Here is a 17,016-nt window from a genome sequence, read left to right on the forward strand (position 1 = left end):
ACATTCTTGAGGGGGGAGGTGGTTCTGTATTTCCTTTTACAAATGAAACAAGGTGGCAACACGATGGGGCGGGGGAAGGAAGGGAAGGCATGGGGCCTATTTACAGGGGACTTTTGGAGTGAGTTTGAGGTGGGAGGTAGGGGGGATGTGGGCAGGGAGGGGAAGCCCTGACAAGAGCTGTAATCTTCCTATGTCATTGGCAGTCTGGGTCCTGCTGCCACTCCAGAAGGAGGGTCCTGGGATCCACTCAGCCCCAAGAGGCCTGAGCGCCAGCAGTCCAGACCAGCACCCTGGGGCTCCTCCTCCCCGCAGGATGTGTTAGGTGGAGTGAGGCTCCCGGCTGGGGCCCTGCTCGCGGCCTGAGTCCCGGTCCTTGGCCTCCGAGGAGGACGACGAGGAGCCGACAGAGCCATGGCTGCGGCCCGACTGCCGGTAGGCGGCGCTCAACTCCTGCAGCCGCTCGGGCGTCGGCCCCCACTTGGCAAATCCAGGGTCGTTCTGTAGGAAGAGCACGGCCGTGCTGTGGACGGCCTTGTAGTGCATTTCCTCCCTGCGGGCAGAGGCAGCGGCTCAGGGAGGGACCCGGGCCCGCCTGGTCAGCCCGGCCCGGCCAGCCCCGCCCGGCAGCCCAGCCCCCCTGCCCCGCCCGCCCAGCACCCACTTCTTGCAGACGTGCTGGGAGCCGCTGCGGTACTCGTGCTCGAAGGCGGGCAGGACCAGCTGGTGGCGCTTGAAGCGGCTCTGCTCCATGCGGGTGAGCGCTGGGGTTGGCGGTTCCCGCCACTCGGGGATGAACACGATGAAGGACAGGGGCTCTGGCGAGCTCTCGAGCAGTTTCTGTGGGAGGGGCCCACGGTGGCCATCAGGGCCTGGCCCTCCAGCGGCCGGCCATCTTGCTCGCCGCCCCCCACCCGTGGCGACACACCCACCTCGAAGTGAGAGACCATGGCGTCCATGAGCTCCTCGCAGAAGGGAGGGTTGGCCTCGAAGGAACCACTCAGCGGGGAGAAATCCAGGCAGGGCCTGGGGACAGAGGTGAGCATTTCAGGTCCCACCAGGACCCAGTCCCTCCACCAAGAACAGGCGCTGCCCCCGTGTGTAGGCACCCACGTTGGAGAGATGGCTCTGGGCAGGTCAGAGGCCAAGAGTCACCCTTAATTTGTTCTGGGACAAGGTGTGGCCATCTGTGTTGAATGGATAAGGACACAGAGGCTCAGGCTGGGTGGCCCAAGTCCACTGAACTGGTTAGTGGAGGAGCTGGAGCCCCAGTCCAGTTCTGACCCCAGTGCCAACACAGCACGAGCCACACCCAGGAAGCCCCCTGCTGCTGAGCTTGCCCTCTCGGCAGCCGGCCTGGCCGCAGCTCCCCCTCTCGTCCACGCGCCCAGGCCCCCGCCACGCCTCTCGCTCCTCTCAGTGCCCGGAACAGGCGCTGCTGCTCCACACCTGGGCTAATTCTCGAGAGCCACAGGCTGGTGAGGGCGTGGCACAGGCTCCCACACACTGAGCCACATGTCCAAGGTCACACAGCTGGTGGGGGAGGGGGAGCAGGGATTCCACCCAAGACTGCCCAGCTCCAAGGCCCTCAAGCCTTGGGAAGCAGCTGACCAAGGTGGGCCCTGCGCTCTGGAGGATGGCTGCCTGGGCAAGAGGGAACCCACCGGCCCTGGACTCTCACCCGCGGGAGCCAAAGTAGCCGTCCGTGTCGGGGAAGGCGGAGCAGTACTGGCGAAAGTAGCAGTTGAGGGGTGAGGCGAAGCACTCGAAGCTGACGCCGAAAAGTCGGTGGAGGGCCTCGAAGACGTGCACGGGCAGCGACCCCTGCAGGCCTGTCCCCTCGTAGAGGCCCACACCGAACATCATCTGCAGAGCAGCCACGCTCAGCCTCTGGGGCGCAGCCTCCCCCTGCTCCAGAGGAGCCCCCCCTCCAGCTGCCCCAGGCCTGTACCTGGTACCGGCGGAGAAGACACCAGACTCGGGGCAGGAACCTCTCAAAGGCAGAATCGTCGATGCAACTGTAGCGGTAAAGGAGCCACTGCAGGACAGAAAGCAGGGGGCTTCAGCAGCAGCCCTTCCCTCCCTCGTCACTGCCTCCTGCAGAGGACTCCAGGTCCAGAAAGATCAGCCCTCACATCCCCCTCCTGGGGGCACCTGCCTTCCCCACCTGCCTCCCCCACCCCCCAGCTCTTACCAGCTTGCTGAAGTAGTTGCGGCTGACCTTGACCATCTCGCCCTTATACCGGATGCAGACCACGTTATTCTCCACGTGCATTTCCACGCTGGGCATGGGAGGTGCAGACACGGCCAGCCGAACTGGGTAGCAGTACACCAGGCGGGGCTCCACCTCAGGGGCCTCCACCTCCTCTGTGGGCAGGAGAATAGTGAGGGGCCGCCAACCCTCACCCTGGACAGCCTCAGTGGCTACCGAGGGCCAGGCGCTTCACACTTGCATCCCAGTAACCAAGGGCGGTTAAGTCTCACCCTGTGGAGGAGCAAACTGCAGCTCAGACAGTTCGGTGACTAAGGAAACAGCTAGGCAACTGGCAGGAGCAAGAACCGATGGCCCACCTCAACACGCTCCGTACTGACCCGGGCCCCCGGGCCACCATGCCTTGGGGCCTGGTAGGCCAGCTGTGGGTTTGCTGCCAGGCAGAAGTATGAGACCTGCACTGCCTTCGTCATAATAGTCACAATACCTTACTTAGGGATCTTTTGGGGCCCGGCACTTCAGTTCCCACGGAATCCTCACATGCTCCTGTGGCCAGGCGTCACACCTCAGTGAGGCTTGCAGAGAACGGATGTGAAAGCAGGTCCACCTAACTACTTACCCCTGGCCTGTCTCGCTCTCCCTCCTCTGGCTCTCCCTTTCTCATCCCTTCTGTTTCCTAGAGGAGTGCTGAAACCCCAGAGCCAAAGGTCACAGCAGGTCTCGCCCCAAGCACTGCCGGGAGAAACAGCCTTCCCCAAACCAGTCGGCGGCCTTGAGGCTCAGCCTCACTTGTCCCTTCAGTCAGGGCCCGGGATACTGAGCTGATGGCGTCACAGCTGGCTCCTTGCCACCTGGCGCCCTACCTGGGATGTTGTTTTCCTTGAGGATGGCAAGGTGCTTCTCTCGGATCCGTTTGACGTACTCCAGAGAGATGTGGTAGATCTTACTGCAGATACCCTCCACGGAGTCCTTGGCTGCGGCCGAGACGTGGGGGCCACACTGCCTCCGTAGATGCTCCAGGCGATCCTGGAGGAGACACTCCTGATCAGGGCTCTGGTGGGCTGGCTGGGGAGGGCTGTTAGACTCCAACAGTCCTCGTTCTGAAACAGGCTCTGCTACTTACTAGCTGTGTCACTTGGACAAATCCCTCAGCACGTGTGAATCTTATTCCTCGGCTGCTAAGGGAACACAAAATACTTACCTAACAGGGCAGTTTGAATATTAAATGCGATCATTCCCATTAAGGGCTTGCCAGGCCCCCAGCATACAGTAAGTGTTCAATAAATGCCAGCACTTATCGTTGGGGTTACACTGGGCCAAATCCCTTGATACTTGCTGGGGAAACAGACAAACCAGGCACAATCCCTGCTTATAAAGCATTTGCAGTCTATGGGGAGAACGACTATTGTAAAACAGGGGCTCTTTGGTCACTGCAGATTTGCAATTTGAGCTTTTAGCAATTTGTAAGGTTAACTGTAGGCATCTGTCATTATGCTGAATTGCACGTGTCAAAGTGATAGGTGAAAATGAGTCACTCTGGCTAGCGAGTACACCTACCTTTGTCACTCTCTACGTGTCAAGTACAGTTACTATCGTGAAGTGCGAAACCTTGTCTCTTGTGAAAAATGGTCCTGAAAAGAAAGCCCATTGCTAGTGCTTGCAGAGAGTTAAAGAAGTGATGGGTTTGGGCCAGAAAACAGAATTGTTTTGGACACATTAAAGTGGGCGGTTGAATCTGGTGGTAGCTCTTAACTGAAATAGGGCCACACACACCCAAGAAAAGACAGTTTGTCGATCTGTTTCCAAAAATCTAAAGGGAGGTGTTGAACATTCATTAAGTTGAAAAGGCAGCTACTTATGGTGTGTGGCCGAGCACAGGATTCTATTAAGACCGTGGATGGAAATGTTCTTTGGGAGAAAGCCAGGAGCCTAGAGGAACATCTTCACAGACGTGAGTTTGGGGACTGATGACTGTCAAAGGTCCGCTGTACTGCACAGGAGGCTGCCGTGGGGCCCGCCCAGCCTTGGCAGGCAGAGTGGGCTTCTCGGAGACAGTGGCCACAGAGCCTTTCCACCACTGGCCTTCCGGCTGGGGCCACTCACCATATAGTCCTCCTTTGAGGCGGAATGGTCCTTCCGCAGCCAGCTGAAGGTATCCTCCACGTTCCACTTGACCACCTTCCTGCTGTCGGGAGATGCACTCCTGCCAGTTGAGGGTACATAAAGGGGCCGGCTGTTAAGCGTCTGCTCCACCCTCCCTCCTCCTCCCATCCTACTTCCACTGGCATTTGGGCATCAACACCCAGGCTGACATCATGACCCTTGTTCTGCCTTTGGGAGCTGGCCCCACTCCTGCCACCAAGAGCAACAACAGGGCCCTGAGAGTGGGCCAAATGGCCTGTGCCCTCCCCGACTCTGGTCAGAGACCCCTTGTGCCAGGGTCACGAGACAGAGCCAAACCTGGACTCGATGAGCCGCCTGGCAGCCTCTGCATATTTGAAGAGCAGACGCTTGGCTTCCTCCCGGAACTTGATTCGGGATAACCTGGGTTAGAGAGTAGGCAGAGTTAGAGCCCTTCTGTACCGGCCTGGGCACACAAACCAAGTTGCCGGGTTCGGCCCCAGCTGCGGGGCTGTACCTGATGGGAATGTCATTCATGATTTCGCGAAACATGGAAGGTGACACGACCGGTTCGCAGTTGCTCGGCAACAGGGGATCAGAGCCTTTGTCCACGACCTTGCGCTCCAACATCCAGCGGTTGAAGGATTCCCGGGGGGGCTCGATGCCTGTGGGACGGGAGAGCTGATGAAGGTCTGGATTCAGTCAGCGGGCTCCACGCCAGCCGGCACAGGAGGCATGGCGTGGGCACCGGAGGTGCAGCAGTAAACAAGACAGCCCGTTATGTCAGGAGCTTATTAGTCCTAGGCAACATTTCCCAGAGTATTCTGAGAATTGCTAGTTTTACAAAGGGTGTTACAAAGGGTAACAAAGGGAGGAGGGATGGATTCTACATTTCAGCCAAGTTAAGCAGGCTTATCTACTAATTAATAAAAGCTACAGTTTATTACGCATTTACTCCTTGCAGTAATCCTGTGAGGTGTAGGTGCTCGTGTTTTTACGCCCTTTTACAGATACATAAAAAGGCTTTGGGGCTTCCGTGGTGGCGCAGTGGTTGCGCGTCCGCCTGCCGATGCAGCGGACACGGGGTCGTGCCCCGGTCCGGGAGGATCCCACATGCCGCAGAGCGGCTGGGCCCGTGAGCCATGGCCGCTGAACCCGCGCGTCCGGAGCCTGTGCTCCACAACGGGAGAGGCCACAACAGTGAGAGGCCCGCGCACCACCAAAAAAAAAAAAAAAAAAAAAAAAAGTCTTTGAACAGTGCCTGGCAGACAGTGAGCACTGGAAGTGTTAATGATTGTTTTTGTTGTTTTGGCGTTACTGATCCCAGCCACCCTTTTATGTAGGCACTGTTACTGTTGCTATCTTACAGATGAGGAAACTCAAAGGCAGAGAAGTTAATCGATAAACCCGAGGTCACAGAGCCAGTGGTTAGTGGAGCCGGGACCCCTCCACAGCACACGCTCAACCACTGGGCTCCACTGTGCCATTCCCCGTGCCCCACTGGCCAAGCCTCAGCTCCTGCTAACGGTGGATGGAAACAAAGGAGGCTGGGGCCCAGGAGGCAGTTACCCTCTCGCTGCTGGCACAGCTCCCGGTAGTGCTGCCGAAGCTTCAGGATGAGCTGGGAACGGAGCAGCTCCACCTCGGGATGCGGAGGCAGCACCTCTGATGGCCCCCGGTGCTTGATGACAGCGTTGGTCTGAATGTCGAGATCCCAGTACACCCTCGGGGCACAGACAGGAGCAATGAGGAAAGGGATGCCCTGCCTGCCACCCCACAGTCCCAGGCAGGCTGACCATCAATGATCGGCGCTCCCAAGCCAATCAGCAGGGACTCACTCAGTGGGTCGGAGGAGAGCTGCCTGCTGTTTATCTTCAGGGGATGTCCCCCAAATCTTCAGGGTTGGGGTTCCTGGGACGCTGGGGGAGCTGGGCACTGACGGGCCCGTGGGTGTCATGGGGATTTCAATCTGGAGCAAGAGTCAAAGGCATCGGGTCAGGAGAGCTGGCCCACGCTCCGACGCCGTGTGCACCTGGTGAGCTGCGCCCCGGGCCCCCTCCTGACCAGTCTGCCGATGCCCAGCGCTCACAGGGGACCTGACTGGGCTGCCACGGCCCAGCCAGCTCCTGAGTCCACAAACACTCACCTTGGGCTTCTTCACGCCATTGCCGCTGGGCTGCTCTTCCGAGAGCTGCCGCTTTCGGGGCTTGTTCTCAGCCGGGGGGGTTTCCACCAAGCTTGAGTCTTGGGGCAGGGGAGTCGCATTCAGCCCCAAAGGGTCCGACTGGTGGAGGGAGACCAGCAGAGTTGCAACCAGGGCCAGCGGCTTAGGAGTCCCAGTACTGCGGAGGCCTGACGCCTCCCACCCCCCTGCTCCTACTCCTTGGAGAAGAGCAGAGGCGGCTGGGATGCAGGACGCACACTCGGCTCCGCTCCGGCCTGCTCCTTGCAACTGTGTGCCCCGGGGGGGGCTTCCCTTCCTAATTCCCTCACCTTCAGAACAGCCGAGCTGAGCCCAACCTCGCCACTGAAAAGGTGATGAGAGGACCAGTTTAACATGATGTCTGGCATGGGATCAGTGCCCAGTACATGCTAGCTTCTTTTCCTTAAGAACCAGAATGGGGGACTCCCCTGGCAGTCCGGTGGTTAGGACTCCGAGCTTTCACTGCTGAGGGCACAGGTTCAACACCTGGTGGGGGAACTAAAGATCCCGCAAGCCGCTCAGAGCGGCCAGAAAAAAAAAGAACTAGAATGAGAATTAGGAATAAAGGGAAAACTCAAGAGACTCTGGGAAGTCTTTCGGTGACACCGAGAGTATGTGTGTGACGGTGGGCAGCAGGGCGCAGCCCAGAAATCCCTCAGGTGCGAGTCCTGTGCTGCCTCTTACTGGCTTGAGGTCTTGGGCCAGTCACTTCCCCTCTCTGAGCCTGTGTCTTCATCTGCAAAATGGGGGTGGATTGTGCCAAGAAAGTCTGCCCCAACTGACGGGGATCCAAAAGCCCACATTCCCGCCAGACAGCCCGTGCCCACACTTCCCCGTCACATCGACATTCCAGTTCGCAGACAGTATTCCTCACCGCTTCCTCCTTTCACTCAGCCTACCTTCTCACCTGGAACGCTGGTTCACAGAGAAGCCTTCCCTGTCCCCTTCCCTTCCCCAGACCCTCTAAGAATCCCGGCTGTACTCTGACACAACTCTTCACGCAGATGCTACACCGTAATCCTCCTGGCCCCTCCAGTAGACTGTGTGTCCCGAGTCTGCAGGGGCAGGACCAGGTCTATCTTGTTAACAACCACATCATAGGCAGAGTGCCCAACATGCAGTACGAGTTCAGCATCGTACACTATCATCATCTTTCTAGGTGTCAGACAGTCTCTCCTACTGGAGTATAGGTTCCATGAGGGCAGGATTGTGTCTATCTTGCTTGGCATTGTGTCCCCAGGTCCTGACACAGGGCTAGGTACATAATAGCTGCTCAGCGTACATGTGGGGAAGGCCCAGATGCCAGAAGCCGCCGAGACCCCTGCCCGAGGCTGGCACTCACAATCACATCGTGCTGGCCCAGCACAGGCATCTCCCACAGGGACTGGTTGGTGAATCGGTTGAAGTAGTAGGGACGGTTCTCCCTTCTGCTCCAGCACTTCTCCCAGCCGGCGTGCACCAGCTCCTCTGCAAGCAAGCACGGAGCCCAGCCAGGGTCAAGACTGCTCCCGGGCACCCTTCCTACCCCACCGCCCAACCACTGCCCCTCGCCAGTACCTGGGAGGTCCTGCACCAGGCGGACGGGCTTTGGAGAACAGGGCTGGCTCTGACTGGAGGTGCCTGGGGAGTGACTCAACAAGGATGCTTCCTCCCGGGGGCTGCCGTGATTCTCATTGGCCATCTCAGCACCCACACCAGACCTGCCACACAGAGGACCGAAGGGTGTCAGGGCCAGCAGGGCATGGAGGTCAGTTCCACCCCCCGCACTGCACCCCAGTTACAATCCACAAGGGCCCCAGTGACCACCTGCACATGTGGAGAAACCAATCCAGTCCCTTCCTGGACAGCGAGCCTTGTGCCACAGGAGCCCTCAGGTCTCAGTTGCAGTTCCCTCAACTGTAAAATGGGTGCACTCCCGTTGCTCTTTTGGCCTGGAATACTCTTTCCCCGCTTCTCTGCCTGCCTTGCCACTAGGTCCACATCCTCCAGGAACCCTTCCTTGACTCTCCCTTCCCCAGGCTAGGTGATCAGAGTCCTAGGATTGTAGGATTGTAGCACTCAAATAGTCTGGTCCATTAACTTGGTTTGTCTCCCCATTAGGCTGTCAGAACTCCCAGGCCTCAGTACTGGGTAGAGCTCAGCTCTCTGCAGCGCTCAGCACGGTACCTGGACCAGCAGGAGCTGTATTCATTCTGCCAATGTTTACAAAGCACCAACAGTGGCCGACAAGACAGAACAGACTCTGCCCTTGAGAAGCTGTTCCCATAAGAAGAAATAGTAACTGCTCCTCTTGCCTTTTCCTATCCAGTAAAATCTAACTGGAACGCAGCACAGCCCAGGAAGGGGCATGGCATCGAATCAGATGCCTTGTTCTACACTACAGAGCAGGAAGAACCAGTAGGACTAAGAATGAATACCTAGTTCAGTCCTTCATAATCCCCAGGTGAAAATATACTTTAAACACCAGGAAGAAGGTCAGCTCCTTCTGATTTGTATTCCTAACTACCCCACCCAAAGCACACCCAGCACAAGCCTCAATGGCCAAAGTGGTTCCCAACCTGGCTGTCAGACTCCTAGGGGGCTAACTGAGATCAGCCTGGTGCTCCTAAAGTTGTTTTCAATGTCACAACACCCAAAAGAAATCAAACATTTACCCACAAAAAGACCACAAAGGCACATTTAAACACTGGTTATCTTTGCTGCTGAAATTTTATCAACTGACTGTGGTCACATTGATTATCTCATGACAATCAGAAGCTCTGACGGTTGTTGGCGACATCATAGCAATCACTGGCTTGTTGATTTTATTGTACACCCAGTCACAGACATCTTTGTTAATTTGGAAAGGGGAAAATGAACGGTTACTTCGTCTGTACAGTTTGGCAGATAAAAATGCAGGGAACAAGAGAACACACATACAACAAAAGGGGGCCAGGATAAAAAGGTTTGGAACCACTGACCAAGGGGAGCTGCCTTGGTCCTCTGGGGAAGAGGAATTCCCGGTGCCTCGGGGCGGACCCACAGGTCTCAAGGCTGAACAAGGTCCCTCTTTCTCTCACCCTCTGGGGTCTGCAACGCTAGCATGAGAGGGCCTTCTTCTCCAGCCAGATAGACCCCCTGGTCCCAGAGAGGCAGTGGGGAGGCCTGCAGGAAAGTGTGCAGTGCAGGCGTGTGGGCTGGTCAGCAGTGGAGTGGACGGGAGCCCAGGGGATTCCTTGCATCAGCAACTGCAGAGCAAAGAGAAGAAAAGAGAGTCACAGACCTGTGAAATGCTGCAGAACAGGGACAACAACAAGAGGGGCAATGACACAGAGCACGTCGGGAGAACGCCCGGGAAAGGGCGGGACGCCCTGTGGGAGATCTGGGGATTCTGGGGATGAAAACGGTACTTCTCAAGCTTCCCAACCAACAGGTTCACCCTCACAGACTTGCAGCCTGCACCGTCCCACAGGACCCTGAGTTGAAAAGGGCCCTGAGACTGGTTTAATGCTCTGCTGTCACGGTCTCCACATCTTTAATAAACTTTTAACAAGGGGCCTGTGTTTTCATTTGTACTTTTTTTTTTTTTTTTTTGCAGTATGCGGGCCTCTCACTGCTGTGGCCTCTCCCGTTGCAGAGCACAGGCTCCGGACGCGCAGGCTCAGCGGCCATGGCTCACGGGTCCAGCCGCTCCGCGGCATGTGGGATCTTCCCGCATCGGGGCACGAACCCGTGTTCCCTGCATCGGCAGGCGAACTCTCAACCACCGCGCCACCAGGGAAGCCCTCATTTGTACATTTGATGTCACAAATTATGTAGCTGGTCTGGCCAACCACAGTACCCCTAAGACGAAAGTGAACAAACATATGTATCACAGATTGGGGGTGGGCACGGTCCCAAGCCACCCACAGTGAGGGAGAAACACATTTCTTTGAATCAGGTCTCTAATTTTAAAAATAATAATAATCCATGCCAATGCATTATATAACACAGCATGTTCACCTTCACTGAAATATTTTCCCCAAGAAATACTGTGTGATACTGATGCACCAGGTAGATGAACTATGCAGAGGAGGGACAAGCAGCACAGCTTAGTGAGGCCAAATGGGGACTCTGCAGTGTTTCCAAAACCAGCTGTGGCTCAGAACCACCAGGGAACTTGTTTAAAAAACCCTCAGATTCCTGTCCCTCACACTCCATATCGTAGATATGGGGAGGGGAGATACACAAGAATCTGTATTTTTTAAACACAGCCCAAGAGTGGGATTCGGAGACTGGGTGACTAATCTTCTCACTTTACACCACTTCAAATCTTTACCAACTTTTTTATGATTAAAAAGTTTTTTAATTTCCCAAGTGATCTGGATGCAGCAGGTCGGTGGCCAAAATACCAACCCTGGGTTTGGACAGACCCCGGTTCCAGAAGCTTCTGCCACTTTCCGACTTAGAACCAGAATCACTCAACCTCTACGGTCTCGATGCGTAGAGCTTAGCACACTGTACACTCTCAGTAAGAGATAACTGCATTACTAAGGAAAAGTTTTTATTTATCCTCTGGCTTCCCGGCCCCCACGCATACCGCAGCTCGACATAGGCCCAACAGCTTTAGGATAAACAAGCTATCTGGGGAACCAGAGGAACCCACCAGAAGGAAAAGAGAGTCCGACTCCAGGATTGGAGGAAGATGGGGCGGGATCATTTCAGTAACGCACCAATCAGAAAACTCCGGCCCAGGAGGGCGCAGTCAAAGGGCTTCCAAAATGCGCAGGCGCGGGGGGCGCGCGAGGGAGGGGAGGGCCCAACCCCCGCCGCGCGCGCACCTTCCCCATACCCGCCAGCAGGGGCGGGCTGTTTGGCGCGCGCGCGCCAGCCCATCTCCCGGGCTCCGCCCCCCGCCCCGCCGCGCGCTCCCGCCCCCGGGCTGAGGCGACTCAGAGCCGGAGACCGACACAAAGGCGGTGGCGGCGGCAGCGGCGGAGGGGCTCTAAAGACCGGTCCGCCCGCGCTCCCCGAACCCAACTCCCTCATCCAGGCCACCGGCCTGGCCGCCCACCAGTGGGCCTAAGATGGCGGCGGCGGCAGAGACGGGGCAAGCGGTAGCCTCGAGCGGAAAGCGCCGGAGGGGCCACCGCCGCCTGGCTTCGGACCCCGGACGCTGGCGCGGCTCGCGGCGGGACTATGGCTTCCTGGGGCTCTTACCTGCCCGCAGCGGACTCGAGGGGACGCGACTACACGTTCTGCTCGACCGCCCGTTTTGCCGCCTCCGCCTCGCCCTCCCCAACGCCGCTGCCGCCATCTTGTGTCCCGGGCCGGGACTCCGCGCTGCGCATGCGCTGGTACCGCCTCTGAGGGACCTCGCCGCTGCCGCGCCGCCATCTTGAGTGTGGCAGGACCTGCCGACTCTGTAGACCCCGCTTGCTGTGGGCCCCCTCCCCTTCCTGCCGTCCTTCCTTGCTGTTCCATGCGGGTCTAAGGAGAGGGAGGCAGCTTTGCGAGCCCTGGGGTGTGGACTGAGGCAGGAATGAACCCGTAAGCACGCTCCCTGCCTCAGTTTCCCCCGCGAGCACACCCGCTGGGGCCCCAGGACCTGGGTGGGCGGTGCGCTGGCAGTCGGGCTGAGTGTGCGCACCAGGGGGCGCGGAGCGGGTTTGAAACCTGCGGGGGCTGGGCTCAGACGCCCACCTGGGGGCGGAGTCCTGGTGACGGAATCTCTGGACGTACCGAGGACCTGGGTCTTGGCTGCGGCGCGGCTCCGCCACTTCCGGGCAGTCGCTTGTCGTCTTTGGACCGTTGTCCAGAATGTTTTCCAGCCATTTCCTATATGCAGGCTGCATGCACATCGAGCTTTCTCCCTTGATGAGGCTGCATAAGTTCTAAGAGCCCCTGAGTAGAAGAAACTCGAAATAGCCCTGAGAGACATATAATAAAGATGGCTTTTGGCAAAGTTGGGAAATTATAAACTAGATGCATCAGAGGGCCTCCCAACACTGATATCAGTGGTTGCTAGTTGCAGTGCAAAACCTCACCGAGGCCTCAGGCCGGCCACAAAAGTTAACCCAGCAGGAGAATGGCAGTGGCCAGGTCCCTCATGCCTGGCTGCCTGCAGGATTCTTTGGTAGGGGCGAGCAGGCGACTCACTAGCTCCACCTCCCTCTGGCCTCCCCAGTAAGCCGACCTCCCAGTGATAGCTTAGGAAGACAGGCTTGCCACCTGCTGTTCGACTTGCGCTTCCCACGTAGAGCCTGAGGCTGCAGATACCCCAGCTGGGCCGCCGCTCCTGTCCGTGGTGCCTGGTCCCAGCAGCTTGGTGGGGTTGGGGGAGTGCCAGCAAACCCGAGGCAGTAGTGTGAACAGTGAGAACTAGGGTTCCCATCAGTCTGACTGGGTTCAAACACCTCCTCCACCCTAGTTGTAGATGTGTGGCCTTGAAGGAGTTGCTTAACCTCTTTAAGCTTTAGTTTCCTCTAATGGAGGATAAGGCTGCCTACCTCGTCAAGGTTTGGTGAGAATTAAGTGGGATGGTGCCTGTGGAAGTACTCAGCACAGCAACTGACACTAACAGATGTTAGCTCTTATCACCTCACAGGGTTTGAGGCTTGCTCCACGTAGATCTGAGACCTCTGGAAATAAACCAGCTGCTTGTAGGCACAGCAGGTGCAGCGATCCTGTCCTCACAGTGCGTACAGTTCACCTGAGAGGCTTGACAGGCAATCAGATGCAGGGTCCCCACCTCAGACAGACAGGGGAACCACATGTCCTGCTTTGCCTGGGACAGTCTTGATTTATGTCTGTTATCCTGGCATAATTATTAAAATGGCTTCCTTTCTCAAAAGGGCCCTGGTTTGGACAATAAATTATATGGTTACTCTAGACTTACAGAATGCCCAGTTTTACAAGCTCACCAGCTAGTTCTTATTAACACTGGAGTGTAAAAATCATATAGTGATGGTTACATGTTTGTGCCTTCATGTTTTCAACGTATTTTTTCATTCCTTGTTCATATTCTCTTAATTATCAAAGCATCAAACTTCCCAAGTGCCTATCCTGTTTTACCATGTAGTCCTCTGCAAGAACCCTGAGAGTAGAAAAGATTAAATCAAACCTACACATGAGGAAACTGAAACTGTGGGAGGGGGCAGGGGTGAAGTGACTGTCCAGGTTCACAGCCATGAAGTAAGAGAACTGGGATTTTAAGCTCAGGGTTCTTAACACCAAAACCTAAGGCTGATTCCTTAAAACCACACTGCTTCTCTCTCTTGTGGAAAAGGGAATCTGGACTCGGGGCAAGTGACTTGTCTGAGCTCACATAGTGGTCCTGGACATTTCCACTTCAACATCTTGTAGGTTTCTCTACCTCAGAGTGTTAAACACTGCTCTTCACTTTCTTTGCCTCCCCAAACTTGTTCTTCCCATTATATCCTCATCCCTTCTCTCTATCATTTCTACTACGTAGAGCAAGCCCCATTATTTTAAAAATCTTTTTCTTGTGAAGAATAGTACACATAGGGACTTCCCTGGTGGTCCAGTCGTTAAAGACTCCACACTTCTCTCAATGCAGGGGGCCCGGGGTTCAATCCCTGGTCAGGGAACTAGATCCCTCATGCCGCAACTAAGACCTGGTACAGCCAAATAAATAAATAAATATTTTTTTAAAAAAATAGTACACATGCAGGAAGGCACACAAAACAGAAAGGTAGATGATTTGTCACAGAGTGAATGTGGTAAATATCACTCAGGTCAAGATATTGCGAAGCACAGGGTAATTACTGTTCCCACTACTTTTGCGATAATCACTTCCATGCTTTTATAGTTTTACCGCCTAAGCACACATCCCTAAAGACTACCCCTTCATTTCACCTGTTCCTCAAACTTTATATAAATGGAATTATATGTGTTTGCCTTCTTTTGCTCAACATTGCACTTGTAAGACTCATCTAAGTTGTTGCATGTAGCTATAGTTAATTTTCATTGCTGTATCCTGTCTTCCAATGTATATTTCTCTACTCCACTGTTGGGGGATATTGGAAGCCCCCACCCGGTACCTCTTTTCTGAATTACTACTGGTTTGGAGATCAGTCCCCAAACTGGTCTTCTGACCCTCCAGCCTTGCTTCTCTCGTGGTCCATAATCCACCGTGCAGTCACAGGGATCTCTTTAAGTCTGGTCATACTGCAAATCTGACCAAGTCACCCTGGCCTTAAAACCCTTGAATGTCTCCCCACTGACTGCACGATAAAGTCTCAAACCCTTACCTTGGCTTCCAAGACTATAGTTATGAGAGCTACTATGGCAGGGCGAAGCACTTTACATACGTTCATGTTATTCACAGTCTGGACCTTCAAACCATCTCTCCTTCATCTGGTCCCAGTGATCCTTATAATTTCCCTAAATGTGCCGAGTTCTCACTTGACCCTGGGCCTTTGCACATGCTGTTTGCTCTCACTTTTCCTCCCCCTTTGCCTAATTCAGCCTTCATCTTAACTGAGATGTTGCCTCCACCAGGCAGCCTTCCCTGAACTCGCCTGCACCCAGGCTAGGCTAGGTCAGGTCTCCTATATTCCCCTAATGGCCTGTGCTCAGTGTTTGTCCATTTTCTCCATCCACGAGGCTGTGGACTGCTTAAGGGTGGGGACAGGGCTTGTCACCCCTGCAGTCCCCAGACCCAGTGCTGTGCCCAAGCCTCTGTAAATATTTGTTGACCACAGACAGACCACACTGGGTTGAAGTCTTGGTGACTTTTTCAGGTATCCCCATCTCTATTCCAGGCTCTGGTTTCTGTGGTGGGAAGACCAAGGCAGCATCCTTTGGGACACCAAGAAAAACATGAGTTGCACAATGTGGCAGAGTCCCTGCCAGCAGCCTGGGGTCCTATACTCCCAAGATGGGTTTGAGCAGGTCAACCAAACATCCTGGGGCTTTCAAGCGCTCCATCAACTTTTCTGTAGAAGCCTCACTAGACAGCAGATCTGGGTTGGGAGAGATGGTAAGCAGAGCTCCTCCAGACATAGCCAGTCCTGGACGTGAAACCAAGCAGGACCCTGTGGGGCTCCTGAGCATAGAAGCTTTTCAAACAGTTGCTAATTAGGAAAGAGAGGGGATACAGAGGCAAGGGAGGAGCAGTCAAGAAACAATAGTGATCAGGCTTCCCTGGTGGCGCAGTGGTTAAGAATCTGCCTGCCAATGCAGGGGACACAGGTTCGAGCCCTGGTCTGGGAAGATCCCACAGGTCGCGGAGCAACTAAGCCCGTGAGCCACAACTACTGAAGCCCGCGTGCCTAGAGCCCGTGCTCCACAGCAAGAGAAACCACCGCAATGAGAAGCCCGTGCACCTCAACGAAGAGTAGCCCCCGCTTGCCGCAAGTAGAGAAAGCCCGCACGCGGCAACAAAGACCCAACGCAGCCAAAAATAAATAAATTAAATAAATAAATTAATAAAAAAATAAAAGATTTGACATGTTTAAAAAAAATTTTTTTAATTAAAAAAAGAAAAAGAAAGAAACAATAGTGCAGCCTTGGGGCAGGGTCCTTGTTCCACCTCAAGGGATACACATAATATTTTTGAGGTCTTTACAGAACTAAAACCCCGAACAAATGGAAGATGTTAGCATTCTTCATTCCAATTTAAAGGAACCAGAGAAGTTCATTAGGAGGAGACCACCTGAGGCCAGATTAAAGGAGTGCAGGCCCTGCAAACACCCTAACCCTTACCAGCAACCTCGCCCTTGAACTATTGCTATAAAAAACTCCTCACCAAATCCTCCCAGGTTGGGACACACGGTTTTGAGGGGCATGAGCCCACTGTTTCCCCCTTTGCCTGGCAAAGCAATAAAGCTATTCTTTTCTACTTCACCCAAAACTCTGTCTCCGAGATTCAACTGGGCACTGGTGCACAGAGGCCGAGTTTCTGACATCAGCGGGAGCCTGTTATCAGGACCTCTGAGGACCCTGGCCTCAAATCAGGACAAAGCCATCTCCATGTTAAAGCGGAAACATAAACATACAGGCTAGGGGTGCCACATACCTTCACCTCCCTGTTCTTTCCCACTACGGCAAGAAGCTGCTGAGAGAGAACCATACATTTTAAGCCCTGAGGTCCCGGTAGTTGGGGAAGGGAGGCTCCAACATGACCCTGTTCCAGGTTGCTTTCGTCCCCAACAAGGCCAAGCCTGAGCTGCCCCGAGACCCTGTTCTGCAGCTGAAGTATCACTAAGGCAGTTTCCAAGGCGAGTGGGCCTGGCGCTAGGAAAGCTTTGGAAGCAGGCTGCCACCCAAGCTGTGGTTTCCACAGGGAGTGGCTCTCTGGCCATTCTGGGACCAGATGAGAGAAGCCAGTTAAGCCAAGAATAGATGAGGGCAATGCGGCACCGCCTCTTGTCTCCATGGCCCAGCGAGTGTCTGATGTGGCGTGAGGCCCCCTTCCATTTCTTCACTGCCCGATATGTGTTGAGGCCTGCCCCAGAACCTTGAGACAGGCTCTTCACCTTCAGGGAGCCCACGGAGGAGT

The 17,016-nt window shown here is 55.2% G+C and overlaps 2 protein-coding genes across 9 annotated transcripts in view; both read right to left on the minus strand.

Annotated features, from left to right (window-relative positions):
• Positions 1-302: 302 nt before the first annotated feature.
• On the minus strand, positions 303-9,717 carry PCIF1 (phosphorylated CTD interacting factor 1). The gene is made up of 16 exons (XM_028483630.2): positions 9,593-9,717; positions 8,091-8,233; positions 7,876-8,000; positions 6,477-6,614; positions 6,169-6,299; positions 5,900-6,054; positions 4,848-4,995; positions 4,670-4,753; positions 4,313-4,412; positions 3,073-3,235; positions 2,192-2,364; positions 1,949-2,035; positions 1,679-1,863; positions 930-1,023; positions 662-837; positions 303-550 (listed from the first exon to the last, which is right to left on the minus strand). The coding sequence occupies exons 2-16, from the start codon at positions 8,212-8,214 to the stop codon at positions 319-321; spliced, it is 2,115 nt and encodes a 704-aa protein (XP_028339431.1). The 5' UTR covers positions 8,215-8,233; positions 9,593-9,717; the 3' UTR covers positions 303-318.
• Positions 9,373-17,016, minus strand: part of CTSA (cathepsin A) — a 33,942-nt gene continuing 26,298 nt past the window's right edge. Inside the window, exons 15-17 of one of the 8 annotated variants that reach the window (XM_028483634.2) lie at positions 12,195-12,421; positions 11,712-11,981; positions 9,373-9,760 (exon numbers count right to left, since the gene is read on the minus strand). In XM_028483634.2, the coding sequence (XP_028339435.1) occupies positions 9,714-9,760; positions 11,712-11,981; positions 12,195-12,421 (544 nt within the window). In that variant the 3' untranslated portion in view covers positions 9,373-9,713. Of the gene's footprint in view, positions 9,761-11,711; positions 12,023-12,194; positions 12,422-17,016 lie in introns of those variants that run through there. The other 7 variants (XM_028483632.2, XM_028483633.2, XM_028483641.2 and 4 more) reach the window with 7 other exon arrangements.

This window comes from Physeter macrocephalus, unplaced genomic scaffold (assembly GCF_002837175.3).
Source record: "Physeter macrocephalus isolate SW-GA unplaced genomic scaffold, ASM283717v5 random_49, whole genome shotgun sequence".
Taxonomy (NCBI): domain Eukaryota; kingdom Metazoa; phylum Chordata; class Mammalia; order Artiodactyla; family Physeteridae; genus Physeter; species Physeter macrocephalus.

Excerpts from the sequence above, each read along its gene's own strand:
- PCIF1 (XM_028483630.2), bottom strand. The coding sequence starts at position 8,214 with ATGGCCAATGAGAATCACGGCAGCCCCCGGGAGGAAGCATCCTTGTTG. Across the intron at positions 2,365-3,072 it reads CAAGGAAAACAACATCCCAG|AGGAGGTGGAGGCCCCTGAG; the intron begins GTAGGGCGCCAG and ends TCCTGCCCACAG. Across the intron at positions 838-929 it reads CCATGGTCTCTCACTTCGAG|AAACTGCTCGAGAGCTCGCC; the intron begins GTGGGTGTGTCG and ends CCCCTCCCACAG.